Source organism: Mchenga conophoros, linkage group LG8, assembly GCF_057382185.1.
Source record: "Mchenga conophoros isolate Kocher_MC1m ecotype Shallow Benthic linkage group LG8, M_conophoros_male_GT1.1, whole genome shotgun sequence".
NCBI classification, from domain to species: domain Eukaryota; kingdom Metazoa; phylum Chordata; class Actinopteri; order Cichliformes; family Cichlidae; genus Mchenga; species Mchenga conophoros.
In genome coordinates, this window is record NC_140533.1 from 26565605 (window position 1) to 26593292 (window position 27688).

At 41.3% G+C, this 27688-nt stretch overlaps 1 protein-coding gene across 5 annotated transcripts; it reads left to right on the forward strand.

Moving 5' to 3' along the window:
* fbrs (fibrosin) lies at positions 1 to 26529 on the forward strand. Of its 5 annotated transcripts, none has more exons than XM_085285301.1 (18): positions 2 to 1969; positions 5013 to 5180; positions 5447 to 5473; positions 7242 to 7271; positions 7460 to 7508; positions 9166 to 9493; positions 9609 to 9817; positions 11687 to 11925; positions 12015 to 12059; positions 12160 to 12267; positions 13864 to 13929; positions 14078 to 14119; positions 14529 to 14600; positions 14696 to 14834; positions 15922 to 16002; positions 16135 to 16218; positions 20994 to 21210; positions 23727 to 26529. In XM_085285301.1, exons 1-18 carry the CDS (start codon positions 1667 to 1669, stop codon positions 25267 to 25269), a joined length of 3750 nt encoding a protein of 1249 aa, XP_085141427.1. In that variant the 5' UTR covers positions 2 to 1666; the 3' UTR covers positions 25270 to 26529. The 5 variants fall into 5 exon arrangements, with proteins under 5 accessions (XP_085141432.1, XP_085141431.1, XP_085141427.1 ...); XM_085285304.1 differs by having other exon boundaries at positions 11690 to 11925; XM_085285303.1 differs by having other exon boundaries at positions 9612 to 9817.
* Positions 26530 to 27688: the final 1159 nt, after the last annotated feature.

The following is a 27688-nucleotide window of genomic DNA, read 5'->3' on the forward strand; positions in this document are numbered from 1 at the left end:
CGCTTTTTTTCTCTTTATGTGCAAAAATGTTATGTTGTAGACATTGAAAGAAATATTATATATTATAATTTGGCTCTTTAAAAATCTTCTGGGTGTGGAGCTTCTTTATGAAAACTAAAAACCTGACAGGACATCTCGGTCTCCATAGGGTGGCAGTAGCGGAGTAGCAGTAGCAGCGGAGGTACCAATCAGCCTGCCTGATGACTGAGGAAGAAGAGCGGAGCACACAATGCACTGCACGGTTGACAAGGGTTGTGTCTCCCTGGTTTTCGCGATAAATCTCCAGTTCAGTACAAACTCTCGAAGAGGCAGCAGTGGAACCGACCTGTTTCTTTCTTTATAACCTACACACTGGATTTATCGAGGGAAAAAAAGAATTCGGTGACCGGAAACGACGGCGATTGGTCAAGCTTCTCCTAAACATTGGATTACAGAGGCTGCATGAAGGAGCTGCCCAGCCCAACGGGGCTCGGCCGACACCCTCGTTTATGGAAATCGACCCCGAGGCTTTGATGCTTGGGCCTCGGTTTTTTTCCTTTATGATGGAGGCGGAACGACTCAACAGTTTTATGTGAAGGAGAGGGATATTATTTCGTGGATAATTCGTAGAATAAAAACCCGCTTCCGTATTCTTCCTGCTTCCTCTTAAAAAATTAGAGATAGTTGGTTGTTGCTAACAGCTGGATTGGCTAACGCTGACTAGCATCCATGCTAATGTTACGTCTTTCTTTTGATGCGACTCAGCTACCACTATCGGCCATCAACAACCCGACAGGAGAAGATTTTGCCCTCTTGGCTGCTGATTATTAGTTATATTCACACTCCACAGCCCGGCTTATCAGTGTTTACAGAAACGTTTTAAGAATAAAGTTGTATTCTTAGTTTGTCGGGCTTATATTATTATAAATTGAATTAGCCGCGTATAGGCTAACTGACGTTCGCTAACAGCAGCCATTTACTATTTAAAGTAAAGCAGACAGCTCTTTTTATTCCTCGTAAGGCGTAAATTAGAGTAACTGTCAGTATTAAACGTTCAGTTTCACAGTAATATGCAACGTCTCGTAATAGTCGTTATCAGGCCTGGCTAACTAGCTAATCAATTTGCTACTAATTTTGTCAGCGTGTGCAGAAATTAAGGAAATCACAAACAGTTTGTTGATTTAATCTGTGCCGAAAACAGCATTATTTTCAATCTGTTACTCCTGCGGAGGCAATCTCGCCCTGCTTTGGGTGTAACACAGCCAGACTTGTGTTTTATTGTTTACATGTTTACAACTTGTGTGGTTATCGCTTGGATTTCCTGCTAGCTAGCACGCTAGCTAACGTTAGCCGTCAACGACACACAATCAGCGATGTCCTGACATTCGCGTTAATGTCGCCGATGTTTTGAATTCCCATGTGGATGTAAGTTTGTTTTCAGATTTCAGAAATGACACTAACATTTCGCCGAGAGAACGGCACTGATGCCAGCAGCATACTGCTGTCAGAGGACGGTAAATAATAGCCACTGGTTTCCATTAACGCCATTTTAACAGAGGTTCTCGGAGAGGGCCTGTGTGGTGGTGTTTTTATTCGCGGTTCGGTACCTTCAACCGGGCCGGGACTTGCGTAAAAAAGTGCCTTTGGGAATCTCACCTAAGTTGCGAAAAGGAGGTGGCATTTGAACATGGAGGGCCCGAGCCGAAACACCGGATTCAGGCAGAGCCGGCGATCCCGTTCCCAGCGCGACAGGGAGCGGCGGAGGAGGCGAGTGGATCTGGCCGAGGAGCGGGCCACATCCCTGTCCTCGGGCTCCGATCGGGAGGCATGTGGGACCAACAGCGTGCTGGGTCCCGGTGGGAGAGAGTGCCGACCAGGGTTTGGCAGACACAGGCCTCCACGCCGGAGGAAGAGGGAGTCTGTGTCCTGCGAGGAAGAAATCATTGATGGCTTCGCTATTGCGAGCTTCATCAGCTTGGAGGCTCTGGAGGTGATTGTCATAATTTGGTGTTTTTTACACCCCACTAATCAGCTGTTATTCATGTGTACTTTCAGCGTTAGTGTTCGGTGGGGATTTGGCACCCTCCTTTCCTCTAATTTATTAAATAATCACCATCCTCGTAGGTGGTTGCTTTAATACTCATCTTTGTAAATTAAATCATCCAAGGGTGTGAAGGGATGCAGATTGAGCCCCTAAAGCGTGACAACAATCCACTCCCCAATCCTCTGATGGCTCCTGGAGAGGCCTCAATTATTCATGATCTAATTTTTAGAGGTGTTGATGAGCTGTGAAGTGGCCTTTGTAGATAAAGCAAGAACAAGAAAAACATTAAGAAAAGATCGTTTAACTATTTTCTGAGTTTGCGCTGTCACAAAGCTTTTCTTCAGACTCTCAAGATTTAAAGTCAGGACGCATATCGATGTCAGTACCTCATATTGAATCCAGTTTTGATTCTAAAGGTGTTAAATAAACCAGTAAATGCAGATAATACTGACTCTATGCCCCCAAGTCACCCCAAAATGCCCATTTGGAAAAGAACAGTCCCTGATATGTATTTGATGGGTTTTCTGGCTCAAAATTAGGCCTTTGATGGGTGACTACACGCATAAGCATGACTGATTCCCATATAGTCATAAAAAGTGTATGTGTTTCCTGAGTTTTCCCTATGTGATAAAAAGCATGTGCCAAAGGTAGATCAAGTTAAACCCAACTTCAAAAAAAACTGTACTGCTTTGGCCCTTTGGTGGAAGACCAATTTTTTGTATGTACGTAGCAAAAAAAGTACATTTTACATTTAATTATTTACAAGATGTTGGCATGTGGTAATTTGTGGATAATCTTTGATAGTAGTTTAATCTGCCTTTGTGCTGATGTCATTTGCGTGCGTCTTACATCTGCATCAGTTTGAGGAAGCAAATTATTTGCCAATAGGTCCCACAGTAAAACTGCCCATTCACACACATACAGCTGCGCTGTTCTTCTAGGTAACTTCATTTTACAGTCAAATGGACCCATGAAGTATTAGAAACTGCTAACAGAGAAAAAGGAAAGAGACCTGCCAAAAAATTTACTGCTCTATACCAATGAAACGTCGTAAGTCCCTTTTTGTTAAAAAAAAAAGAAAAAAAGAAACCATATCCTGTCTGTAGTTTTTCTGTAAAACATTTTTAAAAAGGGACTTTTCCAAATTAGACAAACAGACTGTGTTAGTTTGCATGAATTTACCTGCAAGTCATGCTGAGTTTATTTGCCTTTTTAAGTGTAATCTAAGTAGTTTTGCTCAAAATGACCCCATGGAAGTGACTAATAACGATTGGTCTGTAGTTAAGGCACACAGTTTGTGTAACTTTACTAATCAACTAACTAATATGTTAGTTTTCTTTTTAATTTTGGCCATTGAAAACACAAATATATTTAAACTTGAATAAAAGTTGGGCCTAATATAAAATAAAACTCGTTAATGTTTTAAATGTGGGGCATACAGTGCTGTATGCCAGTCAAATGTTTAAAAAAACCCAACAAAAAACTAGCAATTTTTAGATCTCAGGTATAAGGAAATGTATATTTAATGTGGCTCTTTTTGGTGAAGGAAAATCAGCATAAACTAAACTTTTATAAGTGGGTTCAATTTACTCCAGTTTAAAATGCATTTTTATTTTTCAAATAGCTGAAAATCACATACTGCATAGCTTTTGCGGTAAGCGTAGGTGAACCAGTCATGCTTATTTTTTTTTGCAGTCACTCCTGAAAGACGAGAAATATCCTGCATATGCGTGTCATATCAGAGTTGTGCCGTCTGAAAAACGTGCCTTTGGTGGTGACTAACAGTGATCAGTCCGGATGTAGTTAAGGCAAAGAGTCTGTGGGACCATACTTAACAGAAGTCTGCAGATTTTCCTGTATTTTAGGACTCACTGTAAATGGTTATTTCTGTCAAATAAGATTAAAAAAAATTGTCAACTTAAAGCAAAATCAACATCAACTTTCAATGTAATTTGATTGATTTGCTCCATTGAACCTTTTCACCATTACTCTCTTTGACCTTTATATTGTTTGTGACATTCCAGCAACTGGTTAAATTTATCAGCAGTTTTCTGAAAGAGTGATTTTTTTTTTCCCCCCCTGTTTAAATAATTTTGTTGTTGTAATTTGTCGTTGCCTTGAGGGCTGATACTTTCCAGCAGTTCGTCAAAGAAAGGCGACAAGGCTGAATAATGATTGTTTGTAGCGGAGATGCGTTACTCGTCTCACCGCTCCGCTGATTTTTCTTCTCACTGCTGGGGGTATATAAGTAGGGAAGATAAATGGCCAGAAAAATGAGAAACCATGTACACTCCTTACTGTAGATTTTTCTCAGAAAGGTATTGATTAAACTCTTGAGTAATTGTTTAGACTGTAAGTTGTTATATCAATTTTATTTATCCTCTATAGAGAAATTTTGGTTGCTCTTAAAGACACATGTTAAGTTCTTTTAACCAGTTTAACAATCAGTTTCTTTTTCTCAAGCAATTTGGACATTTTTCTTCATTAAATGGTCCAAATATTTCAGTCAAATAAGGTTGTTACCTGAAGTTATTCCTCAAAGACTTATTGTGAGCCAAGAAAAATCTCATACATATTTATTTATTGCATATCAAAGTTTTTATTTGCTTAAAATGTGCTGTTGGGGGGTGACTGCATACCTAAATATGATTGGGTCGCATGTAATAAAGAGGGAAAAAGTATTACCTTATATTCTTTGGTAAAAACTCTGGACACCACAGGTAAAAGACGCCCTTTGAAAGGGAGGTCATGTACAATGCTTCAGTTAAATATATTGTCAAAACAAGCAATATAATTGAGTCCACACACAAACAGCTCCAGTAATATCCTCATGCTGGCTCATCTTTTTTTTTTTTTTTCTATTTTTATGAACAGCAAAAATTAGGAATAATAAGCCTGTAGCTTTCCTTTGGGTCTTTGGCCTCAGGCTTACACATTAATGCTTATTTATCCACATTTAAATCCACATATTTTTTCTCCTCCTTATCAGATGGACTGTTCTTTGAAGCCCAGTCAGCGAACTGATATGCTGGGAAGGAGGAACAAGGGGAAGAGAGGGCCGGAGGAGAACGGCGGAGGACCGCTGTCAGAGCCGGAGGAAGGAGCCCCGCCCAGCAGCTATTGGAATAATAGTAGAAATAAGAGAAGAAAGATAGAGGTGAAACTGACTTTACTACCATGTTAGATGTCACTGAGATAATTCCTAATCAAACACACAATGTTTATACTTCTGTAGCGGTAATCACCTGTATATCCTGCTATTGAGAAAATGACCTTGTAAAACAGGTTCACATTCACGCTCTTGCACGAATTTTGACAACACCCATCGTCCAGGCAGTCCAGAGTGATTAATCACATCCATGAAAGGTTTAGAGCTAACTGAAACTCACTGAAGCTTATTTTATTCCTTTTTTCCCCCCTTAGGGGCAACCTCTGGAGACTGGCTATATTGTAAGTTTCTTTTCTGCTAATGTCCAGTGTTTCCCACACAGACTTTATTTGGGCATGCCTCATTTACTAGACATGAAGCTCTACACAGTATAGCCTGCCATTACTTAAATTGCACACTTTTATTTCTTAGCGTATTAACAGTGTCATAATTATAACATTTGTTTAACTAATCCGACATAACAATCTTTCTCTACTCTGTCCATGAGTGCACTGCTGTAAAGGAAAAGGCTGCGCTTTGTTTAGAACACAGAACATATTAAATGTTATGAAAATATCCAATTTTATCATTCGTGACAAACATTATCTGTATGTCATAGACTTAAAAATCATGTGGTTCACATGGTAACAAGGAGACAAAATAATTTAAAATTTCTGAAACTATTACAATAATACTTGATGGAACAAATAGTGAAGTAAAAAATATAAATGGAAAAAGCAAAGAAAAGTTGGAATCCATGTATTTCTGCTTGCATGCACACAGGCATACGTGGATGTGCAGACTGTGTCTGCTGATGTGTTGCAAAGCATGCCCAGCAGGTTTTAGTTTCCATTAGATTGATCTAATCTCTTCCTGTTAAGATCAGTCTAAATAGTTGAGCTTGTCTGAAACTTGAGATATAACTGGAGGCATTTCCCCTGGAAAAAAAAGGGTTTAGATTTATTGATCTACTAAAGTAGATATAAATCCCTTCTGGGTTGCATTGGGAAGGCCACAGTGTTAAAAACATGCAGAGCTACCTGCTCGGGGGGGGGGGGGGGTCCCTTGTGAATAGGGGAGCAGCCAAAAATAGACTTGCGCTGAGAGAATGGGATGATTGATTTACATGAGGACAATCCTGCTTGCTCTCATTTTAATCCCTCTGATGTCTAAATCATCATCTGTGACAGCCCCAACTCTAGCTCCTGTCCCTGTATTACAAGAAAGGCAGAAAGGACTTTACATGTTTGTTTTCTTTGGACACCTGTTATGATGTGACACTATAACAGAAATACAACAGGCAGAGCTGAAGATGCTAAGAGTGACCAGGATGGACAGGATTAGAAACGAGTATTTCCGAGGGACAGCTCAGGTTGAGCAGTTTGGAAACCAAAGTTAGAGAGGTGAAGCTGAGGTGGTTTGGACATGTGCAGAGGAGGGATAGTGGATATACTAGGCAGGAGGAAAAGAGGAAGAGCTCAGAGGAAGTTCATGTAAAGGAGGGGACACACACACACACACAGGGTTGGTGTGACAGGAGGATTCAAGGGGTGGATGGAGGCAGATAATCTGCTGTGGCAACCCTTAAAAGCAGCAGCCAAAATAAGAAGAATTGTCATTTAGAATGATTAATGTCTTTATCCTGAGATAACAAGACTTTGGAGTTTGGCTTGAAAGTGAAGCTGGAACGAGAGGCAGTTTATTATCACTCTGCTATTTATTATCATAACGTGTACATAATCTAATTTATTTAAGAAAATGTGTGCCCCACAGATAGTTTACTTTGCGAGTCATGTCACTGTGATTTAAAAAGTTAATCTGAAAACATGGTAAATGAATTGGAAAATGTAAAACCGGGAACATGGTGGGAAATAAAACAAATGAATCTAAAATATGAGGAATCAAGGCAAAATATTAATAAGAAAAAGAATAGAATAAACCCCACTAGGTTAATATTTTAAAATATAATTCTGTGGGGAAACACTGTTGTGATGAAGTTGGTTTACATTCGTTGGCTGACATATTGTAATAAACATAAATGTTTTCTTCTGCCTTATTTTCCTCTTTCAGTGTGACACAGAGAGTGACACAGGAGACAAGGTGTGTGTTGTTTACCAATATTCTTATCAAGAGTTTCCATGTTTGGTTATGTTTGTGTAGATAAAATTATTATTATTATTAGAGGGATCCTACCACAGTCATGTTCTCTTCAGTTGTAATCTTAAAAAATGTGTTGATTAAAATGGAGACTCGTTCTAATAAAATCCTCCTCTTGTTTTCCTGTGTAGGCCTCCGACAATGACATGGATCCAGTGTTCACAGTCAGCACTAGGAAAGGTTTGAGAAATTTACTATTGGCATTTCTTTCCTGCTGCTTTACATTCAGGAAACGCTGAACTGATGTGTCAGTCAGTGGGCTCCCACAGGGCTAAACTTAGATCTTAACAGAAAACGAGTTAAACAGGCTCAATTGTTTTCGTTCTTTTAGTTATTACACAAAGTGGAGCTGATTAAAATCTGCAGATAATGAAATGAGAGAATACAGACATGTGCTGCATACGGAAACATGAGGTGGAAGGAAACGTTAGAAAAATATTTTGGAGACCTGGAGAGGGTACAGAAGATGGTATCGTCACTGTCTGAGACTTCTTTTAATCTCCAGCAAAAGTATTGTTAGATTTAAAATAGAACCCACTTGCTTTTTGTTTCATTTACCTCAGTTTATTTTATTAAGATAAGAAAATACCATCTTAAATACAAACTAAAGAAGACAAAGAGCCACTGCTACTCTGCATTAAAAGGAGCTGCTTAAGGTGGTTTGGGTATCTGACTCAGACAACACCTCCTAAATGAGGCGTTTTACGCATGCCTGCTGTGGAGGAGACCCAGAAAACGCCTTCTTATCCCCCACCAGAAGAAGTGGGGGAGCTGGCTGGGTGAGGAGGTCTGGGCCTGTCTTAGACTGTTAGACTGAGACTCTGATCCGGACCTGGAAAAGTGATATAAAATGGATGGATGGATAAACCCATCAGTGGTTATTCAGTTTTGTTGGATGTATTCATCAAAGGAACAATTATGAAAACAATTATAAACATAAATGTGTATGCTTTGTAAACCTTTCAGAAGCTTAGTGGTCCAGATCAGACTCCTTCACTCCCAGTATCACAGTCACAGGTAGAAAGGGGTGCATCCAAAGTCCTTCTAGAAACAAGTTCAGCCACCCTGACAGCCCTTCTGTACATTTATTTAGATGCCTTATTTAAATTAACTTTAATTTAAATGGTCATTCGGATATAATAAACTGCATTTCTGCAACCACTAGTAAAATATGATTTTAAAAAATCATTTTGTCATAACTTATACTTGGTGTTTAGTTTCATGACATGACTTATTTCGGCAGAGACACCATGCTAATTCTTGTTCTGGACAGGAATTAAAGAAAAGCCAAGAAAACGGTTATGTTTTTAACCAGTTTTGTTAAATTAACTTGACTAAACATGGACATAACAGCAAGCAGGACAAACGCCATCTCCTAAAGATGTTCCCGTAAATGGCACTGAAATGTTGTTAGAGACGCAGCAAAGATTTTTAATATATGACTGTTTAGTTTCAAACATTTACCCGCCTGTGGCAGACGGCTGATCATCTTTTTTTCTGCTGCATACTCAGATCCAGGTCCATGTTTTTATGGTTAATTGATTAGGTTATTAAAAACTGTGTACCACTCTGTCTTTGACTTCTAAGGAACATGAGGCTAAAACACTGAGATGGCAGTTAGTTTGCAGGAATTCATGCTGACAGTGGAGGTGGGGGCAAAAAAGTATTTAATCAGGTTGGAACATCGGATTGTTGCGTCCAAATTTTTTAACTTTGGGTTTAATCACACTCAAGTGGTCAAGCCAGTTTTGGCTGTTCTGAGGGTGTTTTGCTTTGGAAGACCTTTGTCCTTCCTGCAGGAGTTGAGAAATTGCTGACTGGTTTTCTCTTCTCTCAGTTGTCGATCCCGCCCCTTCAAACATGGGCTCATCTGTGGGCAAAAGCTGCCCGTCTCTGCCGGTGCGCTTTGGTGGCGTCTCACGGTTAATGGTGACTCCACGGGTGTCTGGGCTGGAGCGAAGTCAGGAGAAAAACCTGGAGCCACACTTCCCTGAGCCGGTTTCTTCTTCTACCTCTTCCCCCTTCTTCCCCGGCCTGCCTTCCCACTCCCCGGTCACGGTGCCCCGGTCCAGCCCAGTCAACGGCGGCAGCCGCCACAACAGCAGCCCCCCGCTCTCCAAACCCAAGCCCTCTTTGCCCCCTCGAACTCAATCCATCTACAACAGGTATGAAACATACTGAAAACTGAAGCTCAATTTCTTCTTTCATCCCTCTGATGTTGTCTTCTACATCTCTTTGGCTCAACTGTTGTGTTTTGTGTTTGTGTTTTCTCGGCGGCAGCAGCACCCCAGTCAAGCCTCAACCGTCTGCTTCATCTGTCGGGACTTCCTCATCTTCCATTCTTCCCCCACCTCCTTCCGCCAGTGTTTCTCTGCCCTTCTCAAGGGGCTCAGGATCCTCAGGGCCTCTCCGACCCCCATCCCGAACCAGCTCTGGAGCATTGTTCACATCCTCACCTGGCCTTCCTCCGCCTCCACCTCTGCTGCAAGGTACAGCTCACCCGACAGAAGCGGGTACAGCAAAACAGAAATGCTTCATTTCACCGTTTCAGTTGTTTATGGGAATGTGATGACTAATGTGTTGCAAAAATAAACCAAACCCAGACTTCCCCAGGCGGTTGTCTGGGTTTGTCTGGGGTGTTGAGGAAGTTGTGTATTGATGAACTGAGATCGGGTCTCATAAGCACAGCATGTGTTGCATAAAGTAGAAGTTGCATGTAAGTATCACTTCAGTAGTTGTAACTCTTTTGTTCATGTATCTGTGAGATTAACTTTAGTTTATGTTTCCCACACACATACCTGGTTTATTAACCTTTATGAGTATTTGGCAACAATTTTAGGATTTGTTTTTCTTTTCATCTGGCAAAAGGAAATCATGAGCAACCAGCTCTTATTTTGAAAGTTGAGCCATCCTTTGGTTCTCATGTTTTCAGCTTTGTTTATGGCCACTGTGTTGGTTGTGGTGCACACCAATTATCATTGTTCTCACAGATCTGTAACCATTTATACAGACCTGGCAGTCTTTTCCTAAACGATGGGTGTCACAACTCAGAGAAAACCTCAACTTCAGTACTGACACAGGAATAGAAGAAGTCAAAACAGGAAGCAGAATGATTAGAGGGTTTTTTTTTGTTTTCTTTTCTTTTCCCAAAGCTGTTGTTTCAGTATCTGCCCCTCTTATAATCTCTCCGAACTCCTGCCTTGATATAGAATTCAAATGACAGTAGAGACTGACCCACTTGCACACTTGTCTCAGCCTGGTAAAAATTAGCAGTAATATAACACCAAAGCCTGGTGCACGCCTGCATATTTTTAATTTTTTTTTGTCACTCTTTGTGTGCTCGACCATTCGTAAGGGCAACTGCTGTTGCAGCTTTCATCAATATCTATTAGCTGCTTCCACAAAGAGGATCTTGTCCACTCTGTGATATAAGTGCAAACCCTTGAGAAAACCTGGGCTGTAACAAGTGTTTATTTCCACCTATAGTTTTTATCAACAACCTTTTTTTTCCTGACATCAACAAGACAAATATCTAAATAAAAACTGAGGCAGGAGAACAAAAACTATGATGGCACGAAAACACGAAATGCAACACGAAATGTGGCAGAGAGATGAGATCCAATCAGAAGGAATCTGCTTGTGTGGTAAGATTAGACGTGTACATTTGAGTTGCCCTCAGGAAATCTTTTCAACTAGCGCCCATGCTCCCTGTTTCTCACGAAAATGCAACAAAATGACACATGGACACATTTTGTATTTGATGCTGAGGAAAATAAGACTTTAGAAACTCTATGGAGGAATTCTCATTGTTAAAAACACAGCAAACTTTTACACTTTATATTAACTGAATAAACTTTATATTTAGTCTACTATAAGCTTATGACCTTTAGTCCACTCAAACTGAAGAAATTTAGTGTCTTAAATTCTGATTAATTTATATCTTGATGCACAAGCTCACGCAAAAGACCCTTAAGAGTCAGCTACGTCGTAGGCTCCGCATAGATTCAAGGCAGAAGTCTAAATAAGCTTGATTGGAGCTTGAACTTGTGGATGACTGGTTGGTGTGCGTCTATGCTGAACTTGCAAGCAGCTACAGAGCAGAATAAGGGCTACCTGTGCCAGATGCAGTTGTGGTGGTGTAGTTAGTTCTTCTGCTAGATAAGACTCCCTGAAGAAGCAGGTAATGAATAATTTGGTGCTTGATAAACAAAATATTCACAGATCAGAAGATTTACCTCCACACATCCCTTTTAAGCATTGTTTGAATTTCTGAACTTGACCGCCAGTGTAAACAGAATTTTATGTTCTTTAATTTATTTTCCCGTTGCCTTCCACTAATTACTGCCTCGTTATTCCAGCAGAGCGTGAGGGCAGACGCAGCGTCCCCGGGGCTGAAAATAACCCGGCAGGCCGCTCCACTCCAGGAGGCCCAGCAGCGCCGAGCTCCACGCAGGGCTCATCGAGCCGGACGTCTCAGAACCAGACGAGCATCCCGGCGATGGCGTTCCAGTTCCATCAGCACAACCACCAGCACCAACACACGCACACGCATCAACACTTCACGCCCTTCCTGACCCCAGCTACGGCGTCTCCGATGGTGAGAGAGACTCTGCTGTTTTACTCCTGTTTTAAACTCCACTGCAGCTGGAATGTGTTGACCCATCTCAACTGTTTTTGTCTTTTTAGTTCGATAAGTACCCAGGCAAAATGGACGGGCTGTACCGACACACTGTGAGTATCTGAGAATAGTGCATGGAAACGGGAACTAAAACTGTAGGCGTATTTTGAAAGTCGTGTACCGGCCACTAAGGTGTGTTTGTGTTTGTGCCAGATCTACCCAACGTACACGCCGCCCTCAGTGCAGGGTATTCAGATTCCCCCTCCTCCTCCTCCTCCTCCTGGGCATTTCAGCTCATTGCAAGGGGCATTTCAGCCAAAGGTGAGGAAAACTCTCCTTGTGTCTGTGTGTTAGCATGATGTTGTTTTTTTTTTTTGTTGTTTTTTTTCAGGCGATAACTTCCACGTCACGGTTTATTTGAGCTCCCTGCGATGACAATGTCACAGTGTCACAAGCACTAGAGGCAAATTTGCCAACAATCCAGTTTTTCGCAGGTTTAAACGAGGAAGCTTATATTTTAAGTTCCTCGTTTTGTTGTTTCTCCCAGAAACTCCAGTAATTTCGACCAGTAACCTATCACACTCAAGTTGGAATAACTATAATAAATGCATCCGTTTGCCTTAGGGCTCAGTCACACCGGTTCTAGAGGTCTGTGTGAGTGATCCCTACTGTTTGGAGAGTTGCTTGAAAGCAAGTGCAAATAATTTGGCGTCAGCTGTACAATTTACAGGTGCCAGGTTTTTGGTGATTCGCCCTCTCCAGCAACCACTGGCCAGATGCACATTTTTGCAGCCAGAGCGTCACAGATAGGTCCCTAGTGTGTGACTGAGTCCTTAAGTGTTTTATTTGACAGAATTTGTTTGATAGAATTCAACACTTTCAGTGTAACCTGGGAACCCATAACCTGATTAAAATGGCACGTGTGCAGCTAACCTCTGCGCAGGCAGAAGAGTTAGATGTTGAATAAACTAGTTCACTGTTGACCCATATGTGCGATGTGTTTGATGTGTGCCACGTCCCAGTAGGGAAACGGCAACTTCATCTCCCCATTTGAAGCTGGTGGTGGTACAACCGCTAAAATGAATTGCAAAAGGATGTTTTGTCATAGCGTAGAGGTGCAGGCAGATGATTTCCTGTAAAGCAAGAAATGTCAAATTTTTGTTATGAAGTAATAAAATTTAAGTGCCTTTGTTTTTAATAATGTTGATTGACATTTTGCTAATTTAATCAGGAATGCCTGAAGCCTGTTTTCTGGTCATTTTCTTCTGTTTACATGTAAATTATGTGTATTTGTTGCCTGTTGAGCTTAACGGGCTTTTTGCAACCATTGCCAAATGTTGATCGGGTACTTGACAAATCTAAATCTTCCTTTTATGAGAAGGAAACAACTTGAACTTAATTTGAACCTTACCAAGGACGTCCAGGTGGTGTTAATGAAGTAAATCCAGTGCACTGTGAATTTGTGTCTCAGCCACTCAAACAATTTTGGTTTTGAACTATATTTCAAATAAAACTAGATGTAGAAAAAAAATAACATTTGCAGCCAATTTTTCTACCAAATTAAGCAGCTGAAAAGGCAGACCAGACCAGAGTGCAAAAAATATTTCTTTAAAGTGGCACGTTCCTATTCTGCATCAGTGCGTTTTTATCTGTCACATCAAATCCTGGATTTTCAAATCTAAATGTTGACAGGTATGACTAGAGGCTAGTCGAATGAGCGGCACTCATCTAACAGCATGGGTGCTTTAGTTAACTGACTTCCTAAGGCTCTTGCAGTGTCTCTTGGGTTTGACCTGGCTGCATTAGTTAGAGTAAAAATACATTAATGTTAGCGCTAAGAGAGCAAAGAATAACGCCAGGTGTAGGCTGTGGCTCATGTGTTTGTGCTGTGTCAGTGATAGCCTCTTTGTCCCTCAGGGAACGGGTCCTGATATACAACGATTTGGGGTTGTGCCTTCCCACCTGCAGCCCAAAGACCCCAGGGTAAGGACACTGCGCTTTACTCTCGCGATGGCAAATTTGCAGTATAGGCTAGGATGTGCTGCAGCACAGTCACTACAGCAGAAACTACTCCTGAGAAAGAGCAAGATGTGCAGATTAAAAGTGGTTTTACACTTCTCTTCTCTTGTAGCTTACTGAACACTTTGGGACATCAACATTGAAAATCACAAATGTAAGCAGAAACAGATGTTTTTGAATCCCTCTGCTCCTTTCAGTTCTTTAGTCTGCATCACTGTCTCACAACTTCACGCACTCTTTGCACTAATCTCACTTGTAATCTTGACTACTACTGGTCTATTTTCTGCTCTTGCACACTCGGTTAGATTTTTCAGACCTAGAAATTATGCTATGATGTATGCGGTTATTCTTTTCACCGCCTTTCCTTTTTTAAAAATATATACATAACCAAACTTGAGCCGGGCCCCAGATTTTAACTTTTTCTCCTGCTGCAAAACCTCAAGCTTGTATGGAGGTTAGAAAAGATATTCTTGAACTGCAGGATCTGCCTCTGTGTACAAAGGCTTTAAAGTTGTAGATTCAAGATTTGTAGAATAACACAGTGTCTTTTTTGTGCTGCGCAGAAACCAGGAAAATGGTGTGCTATGCATGTTCAGGTGGCCTACATGATCCACAACCATCAGAGAAAAGTAAAGGTGAGTGTCTCTTACTGACATCATGTGGGGAGAGATTTAATTGCCACTATGCAAAGATGACAGTATGAGGTTTAACTCTTCTGCCCTTCATTCAGCTCATGCAGGCTGATCCTCACAAACTGGACTTCCGCAGTGACCCGTTGGCCCGTTTTTCTGGAGCTGGCGGACTGGGTCCAATGCCCTTACCTCCTGCTCATGACCTGACCAGACCTCCCAGTCTGTTCTCAGCTGCAGGTGGTTGCCTTTTAATGTTTCGGTGTCCCAGCTGGTAAAATGTAATTTATTTATTTATGTCTGTGCACAGATTGTTGCTGTAAATAATGTGCAACAAGACAAACAGGATTCAGGCTGTCAGTGTCTTTAAAATCATAATTCTTTGTGGATTTAATGGTTAACAAGTACAAATCTGTGCTTTAGACTAGCGTGTGAACATTGCATTTACAAATCCAGGCTTCTTCAGTATCCTCACAACTGAATTTCTCGTATTCTGCCAAGAAATTTAAAACTACATAAACAAAAATTATAAATCCCAGCCGTCACATCCCTAAGTAAATACTGCTAATACTACAACTTGTTTGCTATTGCAGCTGTATTGGTGTTTAATGGATTTGAAGCTAGTCAACAAAGTATGTGCAACATCTGCAAGTACTGCTCTAGAATTGCACAAGATGGCAAAAAACACAAACAGCGGTGATAAGTCCAAGACAACGAACACTGGAGAGGAATAAAACAAATCAAGAAAAACCCCTCAAAAGATTTAAAAGTGAAAACAACAATCAAAGCTTGGTGCATTTAATTATTTAAAATGAATAAAGAAAAATTTACTAGTTTTCCTAGATAATATCAATATTATATTCCTTATTGATAATACAATTATATTAAAAGTATACCATATGAAATGTTAAATGAATGACGTCACTGTTTGCAACCAGAGCAGCAACCAAAAGTTGTTTGTTTTTTGTTTTTTAATTCAGTTTGAGATGAGTTTCCTCATTTCAGTTTAGTTTTTATTATTATTTTTAAGGTTTTGTTTTTTGTAGTTGCGTTATTAGTAGTTGTTGCTTTAAATGTTATAACTGGGACCAAAAGAGTGAGCTTTAGGCTGATGGTGGTGATTCTGTGGTCAGTTTAAGAATACTTTTTCGAACTTATCAGCGAATCAGGGCCAAAGATGTGATCGGTTTCTTCTGATGTCTCTGATCACTCTTGGACTTTGTGTCCTTCTGTAGCTTTGCTGTTTGGTGTGTGAGTAGCATGTTGAGCTTGATTTGAATATTCTTGACATATTTTTTTGTTTTGTTTTATTATCTCTTTCCCTCAGGTCCAGTCAATCCACCCTCGGCTCCTTTCATCTCTCCATCAGCGCCACACTCCTCTTTCCTCGCACCGACTCCACACTTGGGTAAAATCAGTTCAAACTTGAAAGATTTTTATTTTTAACTCATGACAGTAACGTTTTTTTATAAATGTTTAGTTGATGAAACCAGGATTTTAGCTTGTTGTTGTAAAACTGTTTTTAATGGTTGTGTTTTAGATCTGTATGGCCGATCGCCGTCCTTCACCCCGCTGGGAGCTCTGGGTTCTGGTGCCTTTGGAGGACTTGGGAGTCCAACACTGGGTCAGTTTCTCAGCATCTCTACGCCTGATGTGCAAAGCTTAAAGGATCAGTTCAGAGTCTTTCAAATCTACCTGAATGTAGCCCTCACATGTCACACGGATGTTGAAAGAGTTTCTGCGGGCTTCTTAGTTCTTACTTCCAAATCAAAATTAAAGGTGTAAAAGTGCCTCTGCTCCACAGTTTGGCTCAGTCCAGATAAAACTGAACCACAGCTCGGTGTCCTTGTAGTGTGGAGAAAGTGTTTTTTGGATGGTTCACGCTTGGTCTAACAACATTACAACAACAGTTAACATTTTCTCACGGGCCAATAGAAGCCTTGCCATTGTCTATGAGGGAAAACGGTCCTTTCAGGTCATGTTACAGATCGTATTGAATAAAAAAGGAAGTCTATCCAGTCAGATCAACCTTAAAACCCCAACTAGACCAAAGGAGCGTTTATTTATAATTCTAAAACCCCCGAACACAAAGCTCATCGCACACCGCTTTGTAGCTTGGCTACTAGCAGACATTTTAGTCTCTAACTACATAGGTAACCTGGAATGTGTTCACCACCCCTCACGTCAATCAGGAATATTCTTCACTCCTAGTCATTGTCCCGTTAGTCACTCACCTCAAAGTTGCTCGTTGGGACCTGCCCTCCTCCCGTCACTAGTAATAGTTTTGCTGGATTTCTTTGACCTCTCGTGGCTTACTGTTGACACCACTTGAACCTTTATAACATTGACATATACAGCTGGGCTCAACCTCACTAATGGTAGTGTTGGCTTAACCGATGCTCAGTAATGGTCTAAAACCTAACAAACAAAAACACTAACTCGATGATGTTGGTGTTGCTTTTCTTGGATTCCTTTGACAACATGTTGGCCTCTTAAATAAGTTCTTGAGCTAAACTGTTCTGAGCTGCGTTTGGGTCACCGTAATCGTTCCATTTCACCACACAGGCCAGTAGGTGATCTTTTCCTAAAGGTTCAAAATCCACAGTTTGTGCAAACATCGAACAACACTTCAGCAGTCAGATGAATATAATGAATTGGATGTCTTCTCCCTGGCTGTTGTACAACAGGTACTGTGTGCTAATAACCTGATGAAATTATCAGGAAGTATCTCAGCTCTGTGCCTCGACAGGGAAATGCTGCTTGGGGAAGCATGTGGAGGGGAAACTGCCAAATATCTGTTTGGCTATCTCAAACTACTGAAGATAAACTTGGAAATTCATGTGGATTTTGCCCCCTCGTGTTTTAGTGTAGTCTCACATTTAATGGCTCATGTAGACAGGTGGGATAATTATAGTCAGCAGCAATTCAGCATATGTGTGACATGTGTGTTAAAACAGGTATTTAAATATCCAAACTGATCCTTTAAGTCCTGCTTCAGTGCGTGAGCTTTCTTAATGGTGTGTGGAGTGTTTCCACCTGGGTGACTGAGTTTTTGGAGTCTGTAATGATTTAATTTAATTGCCAAAGAAACATCTTAATTGTTTAGTTTAAGGACAGACCAAACTAGTCTTCACTCATGTAGTGCAGCGAGGGGCTGTCACGATACTTGATGTCAGCTAGAGGTAAAGTTACAGGATCGAGGAGTCTGGAGGTCTCCCATTGAAGGATGTGAAGCACTATAGGACAATTGTAGTTTAAAAAAAAGTCAAATCATTGCAATTCTATCAGTCACACTGATCTGTAATGTTGCTTAGAGCCTTTCAGGCTGAAAACTGGCCTGATGAGGGACGACTGTAAATGAAAGCACGACTGGCCTGAATGCTGTTAATGCTGTTAGGTCTAAGTTTTTATTCTAACCTTGTGCTATCAGAATTTGGGGGAAAAATTCTACTGAAATTCTAACAAGCTAATAGCACAAAATGGCTTAAATAAGGATTAAAATTATATAAAGATCAATAAAATGGAATACAATAAAACACCTGTATTATATATTATGGTAATAATAAACAAATCTGGAATCAAAATAAATACAATGAAGTAAAACAAGCACAGATTTAAACAAAAATATGAACTAATATTATTGTATAAAATAAGATATTAAAATTACTTTTACTTTAAAGAACTGAGTGGGTTTTTTTAACCTTACTTACCAGATGTCTCTGTATTTCCTTATTTCTGACTGTTTAATAAACAAATGTATTTTATTCTGATATAAGTGAAACTCCAATTAAAAACAAAAAACCTTTTTTTTTTTTTTTTTTTTTTTAATCCCAACAAATTCAACTTAATTATACTGGATTTTTTTTCCTGTATCTGTGTATATTTAAAAAACAAAACAAACAAAAAACCCTCCAAAAAACTGAGAACTACCCAAGATGCTTGGCATCTTTCCTCTGAGGAAAATAACCAGAAGTATTATTTATTTATACTTTTTTTTTTTTTTTTTTTTTTTTTTTTTTTTATTGGTGTAATGGGCTTTAATTTGCTCAAGCATAAATACTTTTGGTCTATCAAAAATCTAAAAATATCAGGTTAATGCCCAGACAACTTAACAAAGACCTCTTTGCTTTAACTACATGTGGTACGGTCGTGGTTGCTTGGTATGTGTGGCCAGTTTTAATTCAATTCAGTTTTATTTAATACAGCGCCAAATCACAACACCAGTCGCCTCAAGGCGCTTTATATTGTAAAGTAGAGCCTACAATAACTGACAGTAGATCAGCTGTGCAGTGTTGACACTTCAGTCACATTTTGAGTTTTGATTTTGAAATGTGACGTTATCGTGCCACCCCTTACTGCAACACGTAAGATTAAATTAATCTTTAAATTGTAAAAACATCTGTCTGGGTGTGTTGGGGCATTTACTGTGCTAGTGAGACGACGATGATGATGATGATGATGAAGAAAGGAGGAGGAGATGGTTTTGACTTGTTGATTTGCACGACTGCTGGTTCACTCTGATTGGGAGCTTCTCTTTATGTCATAATTGTGTTTTCATGCATATAAGCTTGCGTTTTCTAACCTGAGGTGGCCTCCCCTGCCTAAAGTTTTACTGATTGATTTGATCTGCAGCTGCTACTTCTTTTAGATTTACATTTAACAGTCTTATCTGCTCCTGTGGTGTGGGTGTTGGGCTAGCCGTTAGCTTCAGTAAAAACAGAAACTGAGGAGGTGGCTGATAAACATTCAGCATAGCCTGACACACTCATAAGAGAGATTTATGATGGTACCTGGTTACCTTCCCTGAAGCCAGTCGGTATAATTTGGGGAACTGAGCTCCTGTAACCCAGCCTCTCATTACTACTGTCTGTCTGTACAGCTTTGAGTGTTGACCAGGTTTGAATTTTTAACACTCAAAGGTCACAGTTTGGTATTTAACTTAAATTTAGGCTCATTATTTGTGCAAAATGTAAAGATTGTTAGTATACCCGAGGGGTTGTAAAGTCAGATAAATTAAGGTAAACTTTGAAGAAAGATCCATTTAGAAATGCCCTAAATTAAGTTGACTATAGCTTCAGAGATGCACAAACGTTTTTCAGCATCTGTTTTTGATTAAACTTTATTGTAAGCGTCCAAACAGACTGTAGAGAGACGCACGGTGACTGGCTGACTGACTCAACCCATATATTGTGTGGATTTGGCTGCAGGAAGGCCAAATAATATTACTGAACACTCTCATATCTATTAGATATTACCACATCTATTATTGAAGCTGTAGAAAATGTAAAAGGAAAAACAAGCTTGCTGAGACTAGGCATAAGACTAAGCTTTACATGTGCTACAGCTGAGTCACTGCTGACTTCTGGCTTCATACAAGGTTGGAGAGGGAAAGTTCACACAACTTCCTCTAGTTTATATTCTTCCTGTCCTGCTTGGCCAAAGTGTACTGTCATGGTCCAGAGGAGGTGCAGGAGCCTTGTTCCCTCTCAGACAATGTGAATTAAAGTAATTAAAAAAAAAATTTCTGGACATTTTATCCAATGAAACAAAACCTACCCTGGCTTTAAGTAAGAATTTAACTGAAAATCCATCTTATCAGCTTTAGATACCAGACTATTTGGATATTATTTGGTTGGTTTAGAGATTACATCCCCAGCCCTATGTTTTTACTTTCATTACTGGTACAGGTTTTGGGATGTTAGCCAAAAGTTTAGAGTTTAAACCCTGAGCCGTCCTTTTGTTTGTGAGTAGGGTAAACTAGTCTTCGAGCTCGGGCCGAGGTGTTTGTCATCATGCTTTTCTCCCCTCTTAATGCTTTTCTTTCCTGTCTCATAGCACAGCTACAGCTCAGCAGTCACTGTCACAGAGACATGCTGTGCTGGGCTTTGTCACTGATATACAAGTAAAAGGTTGGATGCATTAATTTGAGTAACGAGAAAGTCAAGTCCACCATGAACGTATGGATTTCTGTCCAATTGGAAAACAATCAGGGTTTGTTGGGAGGTTGTCCCATTGTTTAGTTGTGTTTGATCAACTAGACAAAGCTGGGCGAGTTAATAAAAGTACCCAGTACTAAACTATATCAATTAAAGGGTTACAAGAGGTTTGATTGTTTAGCAAGGGTCAATTTCTTTTGAAGATTTCCTTTGTATGTGCTGCAGAAGAGGGTGTTGAAGGAAGTTAAGCGTTAAATAACTGGACTTGTTACTGAGAGGTGTTTTTACTGCTTTCAGTTTGAACTGCTACTTTCTAAAATAATATTAGATGCTAACAATAATACTTGGTGTAAAGCATGTGTTTTTACAACCAGTAGATTATCAAATATTTAATGTGAAAGTCAAAGGTGAAGATTTGCCTGTAGTGTTTTCTAACATAAAAAAAAATGTGTTTCATTTGCAGCCGGCTCCGTCTTTGGTCCTAAAGACTCACCAGCCAGTGTAGTCGGGGGCTTGTCTACCCCAAACCATCATGATCCGTGGAACCGTCTCCATGGTGGCCCGCCTGGATTCTCCGCCGGACCCAGCTGGGCTAAAGGAGCAGATAGGAGGGACGAGAGGGAACGAGTGAAGGAAGGCGAGAGAAGAGACATCCCTCACATCAAGGATGAAAAGGACAGGTATGAAATTAAACTGGTTTTAAGTCAGTGTAGGTTCTAAGTCATCCAGGTCATGGGAATCTTAACTGCTTGAGTTAAGGCAGCTGGACTTTGAACTACCAGCCATCTACAAGTCTTGAGATCTATTCTTACATCATTTACTTGATGGCAAGGTTGGCTCGTCGACTTCATGAAACTAAAAGTTCATTTGTCTTTAACTTAAGCCTTTAAGGCTAATTTATAAATAAAACAATAAATTTTTTCTGTATTGTGTGGCATTATTTAGTGTTAATCTCGTCTCTGCAAATAGAATGCAAAAGTAATCACTCTGGGCCAGACTAAAAGCATTTTATTCCACAGTGAAGCATTACAAAGATAGGACAGCTGCTGGGCTTAACTGTGTTACCCCTGTTGGGTATAGTAGTCTGTAGGTAATGCCTTTGATGGTAAGGAGGCTGTAAGACTTGCAGTAAGATGCCTCAGGGGGATCAATGCAGTGCAAGTACAAAAAGTTATGTCCCCTTCGTTTTCAAAGCTATCCACTGGGCACGATTGGATGGTGGGTCATATGTTGGACTTCCCTGTTCCATGGTGTCCTGCTTGTTTTGCTTGGCTTTCACTCACAAACCCAAACACATGCCTATGACATGAGATACAAATGCACAATTAAGTCTTTGACGATGGCTGAAAGATTCATTCAGTTGCTTTATTTTACATGCATGAATACAGTCATGTTGGAAACCCACAAATATTCGCTTCTAACAACCAACCAAACAAGAAACAGTACAGCCGATACCTTGAGTCAAGTTACAGTTGCATATATTGACTTACCAGGAGATCCACAGAGTTTTAATACATTTCAATGCTGCCTTTATTTAAACTACTTATTAAAAAAAATATCTGTATGCTTGACCGTGAGTTGTTGCAGACCAGCCAGCAGCAGGCAGAGAAGGGAACAGAGAGGAAAAACTTTTGAGTGTGTGAATTTACTAAATTAATGAACACGTTTGAGCTTGCATTAAAACCACAAGACAGACAGCTGTTTATTCTAACAGTGGTGAACACAGCGCCCTTTAACAGCTGAGGTTGTGGGAAGGGAGTCTCTCTTATTGTGTTAGACAAGTTATTTACCTCGAGAAAAGTGTAAACCGTTACCAGCAGGTGCAGGGGAGGGAAATAATTATAGATCACCTGCTGAATTTGTAAGTTTGCTCACTCATAAAGAAATAAGCAGCTTCTAATTTTTATGGTCGTTTCATTTTAGCGGAGAGAGACAGAAACTTGACCAAAACTCCAGAAAAAACACACTACATAAAAATTACAAATTGACTTGCATGTCATTGAGTGAAAAAAGTATTTGATCTCCAACTACCCAAGCAGAATACTGGCTCACATAGATTGTAATCCCAGTCAATCAATTACAGATACTCCTGCCCTCATCTTGTTATGTATAAAGCACACGTGTCCACACGTTGATTTTCTTCCATTACGCTATTTTGGTGAGAAAATAGTGCTGTCAAGAGATGTCAGGGAAAGCTTGTAGTCCTGCAAGAAGCTTGGTGGGAAGGTGGGAACTGTTGGTGCGATTATTCAGAAATGGCAGAAACATAAAATACGTTTGCAGCCCAAAACTGCACGGGAGGAGCTTGTTAATGATCTGAAAGCAGTTGGGACCAGTTAGCAAGAACACCATTGGTAACACACTACACCATGACCCAAAAAGCACCATCCCCACAGTTGAGCACGGAGGTGGAAACATTATGCTTTGGGGCTGTTTTTTGTGCTAAGGGTATGCGACGATTTCACCTCACTTAGTGGCCAATGATTGGAGCCATGTACTGTAAATTCTTGGACGAGAACCTCCTTCCCTCAGCTAGAAGACTGAAAATGGGTTTTCCAGAATGACAATGGCCCAAAACGTACCACCAAGGCAGCCAAAGAAGAAGCACATTAAGGTCATGGAGTGGCCTAGCCAGTCTCCAGACCTCAGTCTTATAGAAAACCTGTGGAGGGAGTAGAAGCTTCAGGCAGCAGCCAAGACACCTATTGGATTCAGTTTCTGTAAAGAGCAGTGGTCCAGAATTCCTCTTGAGATGTGTGCAGACCTGGTGACAAACTACAAGAAACACCACTGTGCTTGTCAACAAGGGTTTCTTCACCAAGTACTAAGTCATATTTTGCTTGAGGATTAAATACTTATTAAACAATCTATACTTTTTGTTGAATGCGTATTTTCTGGACTTTTTTTCCAATCTTGTGTCTCCCTCCACTAGAATAAAAGAATCAAAATATTAGAGACAGTTCATTTCTTTTAAAGTGAGCAAACTTGCTGCAGTGTAACGTTCACAGAACTGGAAACTGAATTAAATTGTAATCTATGTGGAAAACTGGTGTGGCAGGTATTAAGCTCTACTGCTTCAGGCCTCCAGTTTTAATATTAAAAATACAAATATCAGGAGCTTGAATGTTGTTTAAATATCTTCCAGCTGCTTAAAAATCTAGCATCCCCTGAACTTTGTATGCTTTTTGTTTTGCAGAGACATGCTGTACGGCCCACCTGTGAGGATATCTCCAGTCGGTCCTTCCTATAAGCCCCGCAGCAGCACCCCAGTCTCACACATCAATGGCCACAGCAGCACCCTGGGGGGGACCATTGGACCTATTGAGGACCTGACACGCAGCTTAAACAGAGACAGAGACCGCGATAGAGACAGAGATGTGGAGAAGAGGCCAGTGCTGTCTACGTCTTCAAGGGGGCCTCCTCTTGGATCTTCTTCTTTAGTAGCAGACAGGGACAGGCCGCGGTCTTCCTCATCTTCTGTGCTCACTCCTCCCCCACCTTCTAACCGCTCTGCCCAATCTCCCTTGGACCTGTACCCCCGCTCAGTGGCTTCCACACCGCACAACTCCCACAACGAGTCCTCGCACTCCCAAAGAGACGGTAGCCTTCCCTCTTCCTCCACTGCTTCCTCTTCTGTTTCTTCATTGTCTCAGACCAAGAAGCCTGATCGGACCTCGACGCCCCAGTCCAAACCTTCCATGCAAATTCAAGTGAAACAGGAGCGGAAGGAGGAGCCGGAGCACATCCCCATCTCCCACCATCCCCTAGCACCCAGCCACAGCTTTGACCGCCCCAACAGCCATCCTCACCACCCCAGTTCTGGCACCCCTTCTTCCTCTTTATCTCTGACTCCTACTCCAGGTGTCCCTCTCCCACCACCTACTCCAAACCCACCTTCGCACCAGCAGATGTCCCTGCTGGAACGCACAAGAACCATTGAAGCATATCTGGGGGGCGCAGTGGGTCCTGGAGGGTTGGTAGTCGGTCCTGGTGGTGAACGTTTTCCCCACGGTCCACCTCAAGGACCATCACAGGGCGCACATAGCTTCCCTTGGGACCCGTGGAGGGAGCAGCAACATCAGCATCGTAGGGAGGCTTTAGCATTTCGGTCAGACCATCACCTAGCCCTGCGACCTGAACATCACCTGGCTCAGCTGTTCCGGCATCAGCGCCTTTTTGAGGCAGAAAGGGCCGCTGTAGCCGCAGCAGTGGTGCCCCACCCACAGCCTTCTACCTCTAATGCCTCCTCCTCTGCTGTTCGCCCCGACTTCAGCCTCATGGCGCATCCCTTTGATCGCCATCCTCAGCTCGGACCCCCAGGAGGTGGGCTGATGGATGAGGAGCAGCGGATCCAGATCTTTAGGGAAGACTATCGTAATTTAATGCACCTGCACCTCCCTCCTGGCTCTCACCTGTCCAGCCCCTCTCATGCTGCTACTGCCCCTCACCTGGATCAGCTTCACCCTCTCGCCCACTCTCTCCCTCCGGGAGCTTCTGGTGCTCACCAGCACCACCCGGGCTTCTACTCCCGCCTCACCCCGCTCATCCCACCCCACATGGCCAACGGTATCCTGGCAAAGACCACGGCGGGCTTGGTGGGACCTCTTCAGGTGGGGGCGCCGCCTCCGCTCATTCCGTCCGTCACCAATCGGTCGGCCACACCCCCCCGCAGCTCTAGACTCGCAGGTCCAGGTGAGCTGGCACTGTACAGCGCCCACAAAGACGCAGAATCCAGATAGTACAGGGACAACACTGGAGGAGATTAAGGGAAATGTCAGGATCACTGTGCTGCTCTCAACCTGCCCCTTTTCCTCTTGCAGACTACTAAACCCCGACCTTCCAATTACACAACCAAACCACCCCCGCACCCCTCCAAACAATGTTTAAAAACAAAAAAGGAAGGAGGTGATGGCAGGAAGGGGAAAAAGCAAGGCATGGAATAAGCCCAATGGTTCTATCATTGCAATTTAAAGGTACATGGTTTCTGTGCATCCTTGGTGTATTTTTATTTTATACTGAAAGTTTTCAGAAGAGGCAGAGGACAGCTTTTTCATTTGTCAGGTGAATTATTTTCCATACTTTTTTTTTTTTTCTTAAGCAAGCCTTTTCCACGTGGATTTGGAAACGACTTCCAGAGGGGATAAATGCCCAGGGGTTTGTTTGTCCACGGCTTGGTTAATTTATGGGATACTTCAAAGCCCTCCGCTACATGTATCAACCCTGCTTTTAGGTGTTGTGGGTGAGGGTTTATTTTGGAAATACAGTGGTAAAGTGGTCCTCTCTTCTGTTTTTGTTGGTGTGTCACTGCGCAAAGACAGATTACCGATGAGACCATTTCACGAAGATCATTCAGCATCGTACCTCAGTTTCCTGCTTTACCCCCCAAAATCCAACTTCAGACCCCTCAGCTTCAATTTTGACATTGTTTTGAAAAAACTTTTTTGTTTTTCTTTGTTGGTTTTCAAAGGATGAATGGCGAAATGAACTGTGCTACACTGTGAACACAGTGTCTTTAGAGCTTCCTGTAAGTGTTTCCCAGTCTCCTCTTGAATATACGAGCAGGACCAGATTATAGTAGTCTAGAGAAATTGCCTTTGTAATTATTATTCTTAACATTAATTATCTTCTATAATAATAAATATATTCACTGTTATGTTATTTGTCATTGTTTTGGGTATCAACCAGTACTCTGTCCCCGGGTAGTAATGTTTCAAATCATCCAGAAAGGCCTGCTTCACAAAAAATTCTTCAGTGCTTGTGAACATTAAAGCCGCATCCATCGCAACCTCTGGCCTCTTCAAGAATCTCATCTGTGACTATAATGCTAAGAGAGAGAGAGGTTTGCCTGTGCGTCTCACTGGTTGTGTGTGTTATATCCATTTGGGAGTATGGGAGCCTTGTACATTGAACTGTCGAGTTGTTTCTTCAACAAAAGTAAGTTATATACACGGATAAGTGGGACGTGTGCTGAAGAACTGAAAAGGAAAAAAAACATATAAGGACTGTCAAAAGACAACTAGCAGTGGGTATCCTGAGAGGGAAAAGACTGGGTCGATTATTTTAATATGACCGTTTTATACCTTTCGAACCCCTCCCCTAGAGACCACAAAGAATAATTATTAAATGAATTGTTGTTTACACTGTTGTGTGCGTCTTTTGTCCTGAATCTTTAAATACACCTGGCTCTACACTTCGTTAGGTAGGAACCACCTCGCCCCCTTTTACCTTCAGAACTGCTTCTTTGTGGCAGAGGTTAATCAAGATAACTATCCCCCTCACCATTACACCCCCACCAGCAGGTGAACAGCGAGACAGCACGGCTCCGTGCTTTTGCTTTTATGCCAAATTCTGATCCTACCACCTGAATGTTGCAGCAGGAGTTGAGATATTTTTCTGTTGTCAGATTTTGGTGAGCCTAAATGTACTGTAACCTGTTTCCTGTTGATGTTACCGTTGCCTTTCTATCAGTTTGAAGCAGTCTGCTGTCAATAAGGCATTTTGACCCAGAGAACTGCTGCTCAGTGCAGCTCTTTATGGTTTACAGTGAATGGTCTAAAGGGATGGTTGTGTGGGGGGAAAACTTCAAGGAGATCACCGGTTTCTGAAATGCTCAGACCAGTCCATCATCACAGTCAAATAATCCTTCATTCTGATGGTTGGTTTGAACTTCAGCAGGCTGTCTCCACAATATCTACATGCCCAAATGCATCGAGCTGCTGCCATGTGATTGGTTGATTAGATATTTGCATTATCGAGCAGTCGGGACAGGTGTATGTAACAAAAAAAAGAAAAAAAAATAGCCAGTGATTGTTATTTAAAAGGATACAGGCTACATACTTTTTTCAATAGGAAAATATAATTAGTGACTTACAGTAATCACATTTAAAATATGACTATATAAAAAAAATAACCACTGTTCATCTTTATATACTTTTTGTCAAAACCACAGGGAGCCACTGGAGATGGTCCAGGTTCACACCCCCCGAACTAAACAATTCATTATTAATGGAGCAATCGTGGAAACAATCAGCATATTATCTTAATCTCTCTGAACCTCAGTTGGAGTGGCGAGCATGGACATATGTGCAAAAACGTTTAGTCCTGAATCCCTTGAGCTATGAATTTAAAGGCCCAGAAATGAAGTCATGGAGGAAAATT

Bases quoted from the DNA above. Each gene is read 5' to 3' on its own strand.
- fbrs (XM_085285301.1), top strand. From the start codon at position 1,667: ATGGAGGGCCCGAGCCGAAACACCGGATTCAGGCAGAGCCGGCGATCC. The intron at 12,268-13,863 runs GTGAGGAAAACT...TTTGTCCCTCAG, and splicing joins AAGGGGCATTTCAGCCAAAG to GGAACGGGTCCTGATATACA. The intron at 13,930-14,077 runs GTAAGGACACTG...CTTCTCTTGTAG, and splicing joins TGCAGCCCAAAGACCCCAGG to CTTACTGAACACTTTGGGAC.